Raw genomic sequence first — 9,256 nt, forward strand, 5'->3', positions numbered from 1 at the left:
AGGATAAAGAAATATTTAAATATGTGAGGTTCATTATTTTCTTGCAATATTCTAACGTAAAGTATTGTTTGGCAATTTGCAGGGGTAAATCCGAAGTAATCAATCCGGAATGACCGTATAGTATAAGCGAAACTTAACAAAGTTTACAATATTATAAGTAAGGGGCAATTACAAATGAAAAATAGATACAATTTCGTATTTCCCCTAAATGTCCAAAAAAGTGAGACAATAAATATGCATAAAAAAGAAACAACAGTGTATTTTTGTATGTAATATCCACAAATCATACATCCACGCTGATTAGCGAACTAGGCTCCACACTCGCGTTCGCGGCTTCGCGCCGTGATTCGCGCATGAGTGTGGAGGGCCCTTTGATTTGAGATAGCGGAATTTGAGTGAAATCACAAATGTCAGTGTCATGTCTCTACTGGGGTCTGGGAGTGCGTAATTGCCGTTCAAATGCCGTTCAATGTATATTTTCTGAAATTCTGCTCTCACAAGCATAGAGTAACTTATATATACTGCTCACAAGTCTCACAGTCCGTGATGTTGGCTGAACGATAACTGAACTGAATGTATATTTCATTTTGTTGATACTTATTTTCTACTTCTAACTGAGTCTAGCAAAGCCCCGAGGGGCTGCCTATTGTTTAATCATATTTATAGTGTTGTAAATTCGTCTTGTTGTGGTATTATTTTGAGTCCGTTGGAGTATTCTTGCGCACCGCTCGGGTAACGTGATGGACGTGATGCATGCGTGTCGCTGCTGCCTGCGGTGTGCTCCGGACAAGGACCTGACGACGCCGTACACACATCTCGGCAAAACGGAGATATATGCCGACATGATCAGAGAGAGCTTCGATATACATGTGAGTACGGCAATCTGGTTATTTTAGCCAAATTTACCCAAAATAAAAATTGTGTATATTTTAACATAGATTTTTTTGGTAGAAACAATGTTCGGACCGCATGCTCAGTTTATTTTGTACTAGCGAATATGACTGTTTGATTATTTAACATGCAATTTATACATGGGTCTAATCATGTGTTCAAAACGGGAAAGTTTTAAGTGTTATATTTAACATGCAGCTGGTAGTCGGTGGCTCGGGCTCGTGCGGCATCTGCTCTGCGTGCGTGGGCCGCCTGCGGGACGCGAGCGACTTCAAACTGCAAGTGCAGCGCAGCCAGGCGGAGCTGCAAGCGTGGCTGCATGGAGCGAGCGTCAAAGGTAGGGAAGCACAACCCATTAAACCAGTTAAGAGCAACGCACGGATTGCGGAGGTTGCGGGTTCAAATCCTGCCGGAAGTGTAACTTCCCATTTTTTCCTTTAATATAAAAATTTGGAGTATCGCTCGCACCTGATGGGGCGCCCGACAGGACGTCCTCCCGCCAGACAGCCCAAGTGCGGTCTTCATCCATTCTTTCAAGATGGCCTAATTAACCATGATGTTAGGTTAAAAAAAGAAAAATATCTGTTTATTTCAAAGAAAGAAATTACAAATTTAACTGCTTACAGACTTAGCCTAATCTACACTCTAATCTAATAGATTGTACGCTAAGTATGGTCTTATTTCTATTACATTTATATTATTACTGTTTATTCAGGCAGTGCTTTTTTAGCATTATTTTAATTTTATGGGGCTTACCCTCTTCTAAATTATCTATTATATCTCTAGGAAGACTATTTAAGATGTGTGGCAAATAACTCGACCATCTTTTGTTAATATACCCATAATAGTTTTTGCTACTTGGCATATTGAAATATTTTTTATTTATCAGTAGGTTAGTTGGCCTGTTCAGCCACTAGGTCTTCAATTTCGCTGTTCCTAAGGACTGTCCAGCTTCCATCCGGTCTTCGTTTGGAGCACTATCTTACGGAGGATCTTGCAACAAATAAATATTATACACCTTCATATCATATAATGTTTTGTGTAAGTACGTAGTAAATGTCGAATGGCATAATTTTTTTTAAACATTTGTTCTCTTTGGTGCGGACGCTAGGATTACTTAAAAAAAAATTGAAAATATTAAAAACAACTTGTTCGAGTAAACGAACTTTGTGAACGCTAAACAGCCACGTAGACTTGTAGAGTACCACTTTTTGAGCATCTGTATTATAAAGAATATTTGTTTCAGATGAAGAGCTCATAATCAAGCCAGAAATAGTGGACGAAGAGGAGGCAAGGGATGAAATATCGCGTAAGTACCAACTTGAATAGAAACGGCGTAATTAATAATTAGTGAAAACACAAACTGTAGCATTGGGAAGGGCTTTCCAATCAATGAACTAATCTACCAATATACTGAGATATACCAATCTGTGATGTTATAATAATTGATCTACGAAATTGTGAATTTATAATTTAATGTGTAAGTATCATATTCGCCAGGTGACAACCAAAACTCACTAATTACTAAAAACATATTAAACGAAATTCAACCTTATTTAGGTGCTAATATGGTTCACTATAGCAGAGCTATATACTTGTGATAGTAATTATTGAGTATTGGTTGTCACCTGACGAAATATAATGACATTTGTATAAATTTTTGTAGGTATTGTACTCCGGGCTATCGGTAGATTGTGATTTAAACTAAGATCCATTGTTGTACAGTAAGTTCCCCGACTTAAGTACCCACGTAGTCAAATTAGCTGTATCGGAAAGCGAATACTCAGCCTGGGTTCAGCTTGGCAACCAATTCCAATACAAGAAATCGCAATCCAAGAATTGACGTAGGTAATTATTTATGAAAACATCTGCCATCTGACCTTCCAACCCATAAGGAAAACTGCTTATAGGTCGTATTGGGATTACTCCGACTCACGATGTTTTCTTCACCGCGTGCTGCATATAAATGCATTGATTCAAGCATAATTTTTGTGTTCAAGAATATACCAAACCCTATCGCGGTAATCCACGCTCGAAAATGCGAGCCTTTAATAGTATTTTACAGTACATATGGTGCTACTTTCTCGCACTAGTGCGTAAAAGAGCACTTTTCGTGCATATGTCGAAAGTTTAAAGGGCCATATGTACTGTAAAACGTTGTACGATACACGTGCGAATAGGTAATTCGCAACTCGTGTCGATTTATCGCTACTCGTTTCGAATTTCCTCTTTTCCGCACTTGTATCGTAAATAACTATTATTTTAAATACCTACATATGTAGGTACTGTAATGTAAGACACGTTAGACTCGGCATGAAGTAGAGTTGTTGTTGTAGTGGAGGTGCGGGCAGTCAAGTCGGAGCTGTCGGACGAGGCAAGTGACGAGGACTGCGTGTCGGGTGAGTGCTGCGACACTATGATACTACTGCACATAGCACGATACGAGCCACGCTACATTATACTTGTATATACATGTACAAATTTTTATGCAGGGGGGGGGGTCACCTCTCTCTGCAGCTGAGTGTACGACTCATATTCAATATATTATGTAACACATGGGTGTTACGTATGGGTATAAACCGAGGATATTTTTATTGTTAGCCAACTATGCGTTGATGGTTGTGGGTGTTAAAGCTCGGTTAAAATTTAAATAAATAAATAAACATTTTTAGACAATCCTACACAAATCGACCAAGCCCCGAACTAAGCCTAGCTGGAACTATTGTTTAGTGATGGCGCAGATTTTTTTTTTATGTCTAGGCGGGCGGGTGGCCCAAAAAAGTTTGGGAAACAATGTTTTAGAGACATGTTCATGTTTTGATAACCATATTTTTATTTTAGAATACGAAACAAGTATATGTATGTTTAGAGGAACATAGTTGGGTGAGTAAAAGCGACCGTTGACGGGTAGACTTAGACTGATTTATTAAATCATAATCAAGTGTTTTATACATCTCTAATCTACGGCGGTACAGACATTATCTTAATCCAATCAGCGCGTGCTCTAACCTATACTAAGTTATCGACACGCGCCGATAATATTTTGCTGACCGCCATAGTACTCCCCCCTTAGTCAACCGGTAGGGTTGACGACCAGGTCCTTCGCAGGAGCTGTCCTGAACAGGATACGATTATTGCCTACGATTACGATACGATTATTTCACTTCCACGACGTTATAGCTTCAATCACGGCTCCGCGACCGTGAACTTGAAAATGAATTGCTGCGGCATGTCTCGACGCGTGCTGCGTTGACAATAATTTCTCCGCGCGTGTCGCGTATTGTGCTTGCTTGCATTCTTGAGTGCGGCTTCAAAACAATTATAATATGTAGCTGGCATGACTTCATTTAATTAATTTGCAATTCGGCGTGAATTCCCTTGAATATATTCCTGATGCGTTGTGACAGTCCTCCCCGTTGCATCATTTCCTTAAACACGACAAGCTTGGAAGAAACGGAGACGTGCCTATGTCTTCTAATACGTCTGGGCGGACGTATGAAGTGCAGCCAGGGTGCTCAGAGCCAGCGTGGCGAGCGGAAATGCTCGAGCCAGGGTGGCGAGCGGAGAATCTCGAGCCATTGTGGCGAGCGGGGTGCTCGGAGCCGACAAGGCGAGCGTTGAGGGCGACGACTAGTAGTGGAGCGTTGAGTAGAGTAGTCGGGTCGCTAGGATTGCTGCGTGCCACATCAGGATTAATCAGGATCCTCTTGCCATAAAGCGTTGGTGGATATCTGATGTCATGGTGAGGTCATGTCATGCTCGTTGTAATTATCTCTTTTTCCTTCTGAAGATATTCTGTGGTCCAAGAATCCGGAAACCGGAATATACTGGGAGTAGCCGCTGTTTTCCCGCGATGTTACTTGGCAGTGTCGGTGATGTCATTTGATGGAAGGGTGGCGAAATCAAATTGAGACGAGATCACTTTGTCAGTTCTTCTCGAAAAGCAATTGAGTGTCGCAGTCACTTACTTCCGAGGCTTCTTCACTGGAGCTCTTCGTGTAGACATCTCAGTAGGTGCGTGTTCTTTCGGCCGGTTACCACTGTAGGGAAGTGGCAACCGTGCACGTCGGTCCCCGTAGGGACCCCACTCGGGGTCACCACTTTAGAGGAACATAGTTGGGTGAGTAAAAGCGACCGTTGACGGGTAGACTTAGACTGATTTATTAAATCATAATCAAGTGTTTTATACATCTCTAATCTACGGCGGTACAGACATTATCTTAATCCAATCAGCGCGTGCTCTAACCTATACTAAGTTATCGACACGCGCCGATAATATTTTGCTGACCGCCATAGTATGTATGTATCTAATTCCTTTCTGGCACTCTACAGACCACAAGTGTGGGCTTATTTTGATGTGTTACTTTTTTTTTTCTTGATTGTCCCTATGTCACACTACGTGCTTCAGTCATTGTACTCGTAAGTGGTATAATTCTTTTATGTAGGCACATGTAGAATGGGTATCTACCTATTCTACCTATCGTACATGTAGCTTAGTATAGCCGCGGCTGCGCCCGCGATAGATTATAAGTCCAGTTAATAAATCACTCGTAAACAGATCACACGTCTTTCGCTATCTCCGGATCTCTTGCAACCTTCGACATATAAATATATATGTACGTACTAAGTTATACAGTACGTACATTTTAAATTGTTTTGTTAATTTGTGTTCCAGTGTATTCGGACGGCAGCGCCGCCCGCGCCAGGGAACAGCTCGCGATGGCTTGTTCCGTGGTGGTCGAGCGCCTCCGCGACGACGCGACTGCTCACAGTGAAGGGAAACCATATGGCTGCGAACACTGTGGCAAGCATTTCAGGCACAAGTATATTTTACAAAAACACATTCAACACACGCATTCATTGATCGGACAAAAACCATTTGCCTGTGATTTTTGTAGTTCTACGTTTCAAACCGAATTTCTTGTGATAGAACATGAGAAAAGCGAACATGGTGTTACAAATTTCATGTGTACTGAATGTGAGTATACAACAAGTTCCAAGAAAAGTTTGGAGACTCACTTAAAGAGTCACTCTTTTGAGAATAATTTTAATTGTAGTCACTGTAGTTACACAAGTTCGCGTAAAAGTGATTTACACAAACACCAAACAATACACATTGCTGAAAATCCCATTAAGTGTAGCGACTGTGATTTCAAATGCAATGTTGAATCAAACCTGCTACGTCACCAGAAGACGCACAACCGGAGGCATCAAAGAATACTCACTGGAAAACACCGTTACAAATGTAGTCATTGCGACTACAAGTGCAGTACTAGTTATATATTACGAAGACACGAAAGGACACATACTGGCGAGAAGCCTTTTACGTGCAGCTACTGTGATTACAAATGCAGTTGGAAGTCAACCTTACAAAGACACCTGATTATACATACTGGGGCGGAGCCATTTCAGTGTAGCAACTGTGATTACAAATGCAGTAAGAAGTCAGACTTACAAAGACACCTGATTATACATACTGGGGCGAAGCCATTTCAGTGTAGCCACTGTGATTACAAATGCAGTAAGAAGTCAGACTTACAAAGACACCTGATTATACATACTGGGGCGAAGCCATTTCAGTGTAGCCACTGTGATTACAAATGCAGTAAGAAGTCAGACTTACAAAGACACCTGATTATACATACTGGGGCGAAGCCATTTCAGTGTAACCACTGTGATTACAAATGCAGTCAGAAGTCACACTTACAACAACACCAAAGGATTCACACTAGAGAAAAGCCTTACAAATGTAGTTATTGCGACTACAAGTGCAGTCAGAGCTCAACCTTACGACATCATGAAAGGACACATACTGGCCATAAGCCTTTTCAGTGTAGCCACTGTGATTACAAATGCAGTAAGAGCTCAAACTTACAACAACACCTGCTGACACATACTGGGGCGAAGCCATTGAAATGTGGCGATTGCGACTACAAATGCAGATGGAAATTATGTTTAAAACTACACCAGACGAAGCATACTATGGCGAAACCATAACAATGTGGCATACGTATTTTGTAATGTAATATTAATATCAAATAAATGTAATATGTTATTTTTATTGTATTTAATTTCCCATACAGAACTGTAACGTACTGTAACGGTGGTAGTAACAAGTTCCTAGACTATTGACTAAATTAATACGGATATTAGTAAGCAGCACTACAAATTCTACATAGTTTGTTGCGATCTAAAACTTGAATAATGTTTTAGTAACGAATTATATAGGGAGGCAGCAGTGAAGGAGATAAATAACAAGAGCGCGTCGAATACAAGAGATTTAATTAAAATAGAAAGATTACATTTATAGCTTAATCTAACGCGTTGTCCTAAGACCCGATGTAAGGTGTCAAAAAGGCCCGGAGTGAGCTTGCACTTCCGTTTATTAACACGATTGGTACGATTGCCCAATATCGACGATCCGCGGCGCGGCCGCGGGGTGACTGCAACGTAACGTGCTGACGTGGGCGCATACGCAGGCGTGATGCAGTGCAGATGACGCGACGCTGTGAGTGACGTAGCCGTGCCGTGGTGCAGTGTGCGAGGTGCGTGCGTAACAAACGATTCCGATTGTGTTAAATTAATTACCTTTCGTGCTAATTACTTAACAATGCCTAAACCTTTTTTTTACTTAAGAATTATTTCAGTTGAGACTTCTTATTAGGCCATATTTAGTTACTATATTAATATTGTAACAGGCAGTACAAAATAATAAAGTAAGTAAGTAGGTATTTGTTTTTGTTTTTATGGCTAGTAAATGGCTACTCTTAATTGTATAGTAAATGTTATAATTAGACTAACACTTAGTTTATAGGTTCCCTAGTTTAAGTATTACTAACAAAATATGGATTTAATATTGTCTTCGGTTACCGCGATAGTTACTCATGAAATAAAACTATGAAAACGGATTATATCGCGTATATTGAATTTATAATACATCCCGACGTTTCGAACTCTTTACAGCGTTCGTGGTCAACGGGTGACTGAGGAAAAATTACAAAGTGCAAAAATACCCACATACTAAAATAATGAACAATCATAGACGACTCAGCATTCGGACGCGCTCGGCGAGCCGACTGCGAACGAGCACAAAATCTCTCGTTGCTTAGTGCTCCGACTACGGTGTAGGTACTCCCCGGTGTATTAGACCCCGCCCCTCGAGATCGCCGCCATACATGAGGCGGGGACGTATGGGGATATGAATGCACCTGTTCACATCTGTGCCCAGCGAGGACAAATGGGAATACACCGCGACCACAGATGGCGCAATCCGCAAGAATGTCGCTTACGAAATGCCGATGAGAAAGCGATTGGTCTGGAATTATTTCATGTTGTGGCTAACAAATTGGGAGTATATAATTATGCTCTCGAGTTTTTCGCTTTTGATGGAGGTGACTGCCATACAAGGCAAAAGTATTTTGTAAGTGACATTCTCGTAGAATGCCCCTGGATAACTATAATATAGAAGTCTAGAAACTTAGACCTAAAGGTTACACGTAAAAATACATTCTGAGAGAATCTTCTGTAGGCCCTGAGGAATGAGATACAGCATAAGCGAGGTGTAATGGGGTTGGCCGGTCGAAATAATTAGCAGATGGCGCCAGCATGGCTTGCCCTGTCAATCCCTAGAATTGTCAAATTTTTGTTTTCAATTTCATAGAAAAAGGGGCAAGCTATGATGGCGCCATCTCTGCAAACCTTTGACAGTTGCCAACCCCATTCAAGTCATATCTCTGCTCCTTCAGCGTTCCTGCTGGGTGGGGATTCTACGAGTATTTAAGAGGCCGTAGTCGATTTTGGAGCAAAAATGTAAAATTGATAGATTTAGTCGTTGAAATTGTACACGTTTTGTTACGTAATATCTAAATAACAAGTATTGATTTCTATTAGCACGTCTTCTCATCTTGCCTTTTAATAATGAGGTCGCGAGCGTGCGTCACCTATGCATGAAGAGAAGGGGCAGTTTTTAAAAATTCATCAAAAAATCATGGTGGTAAATTATACAAATTGATGTATAAGAATAGTTTCAGCAAATGTTGTAGATTGTTTAAGTATCAAATTACGTTGAAATTAAGTCGATTTTCAGAGAAATTGTCACTTGTTTTGAAGTAATTTCTGGAGAAAATTGATTTCGTCTAACTTTCATTTACACTACTTCTTAGTCATAATAATAAAAATGTAGTCCGATAAACGTCAAGTACAGGATATGTGTAATACAAAATTACCATGTTTAGCAGTCCAAACATTACGAAGTTTACAAATAAGAGCGACAAAATCAGTGCTTTACGCGCGTTTACCTAAACGTCCATCAGAAAAGCAAACATTACTAATTTAGTGAGTCTGTTTTCAAAAAAATGATCTGATA

General features: G+C 40.5%; 1 protein-coding gene across 1 annotated transcript; it reads left to right on the forward strand.

Annotated features, from left to right (window-relative positions):
• The first annotated feature begins 435 nt into the window (after positions 1-435).
• On the forward strand, positions 436-6,893 carry LOC134752707 (gastrula zinc finger protein XlCGF57.1-like). Its single transcript, XM_063688392.1, has 5 exons — positions 436-869; positions 1,090-1,228; positions 2,138-2,200; positions 3,228-3,290; positions 5,567-6,893. Exons 1-5 carry the CDS (start codon positions 741-743, stop codon positions 6,886-6,888), a joined length of 1,716 nt encoding a protein of 571 aa, XP_063544462.1. The 5' UTR covers positions 436-740; the 3' UTR covers positions 6,889-6,893.
• Positions 6,894-9,256: the final 2,363 nt, after the last annotated feature.

This window comes from Cydia strobilella, chromosome 25 (assembly GCF_947568885.1).
Source record: "Cydia strobilella chromosome 25, ilCydStro3.1, whole genome shotgun sequence".
NCBI classification, from domain to species: domain Eukaryota; kingdom Metazoa; phylum Arthropoda; class Insecta; order Lepidoptera; family Tortricidae; genus Cydia; species Cydia strobilella.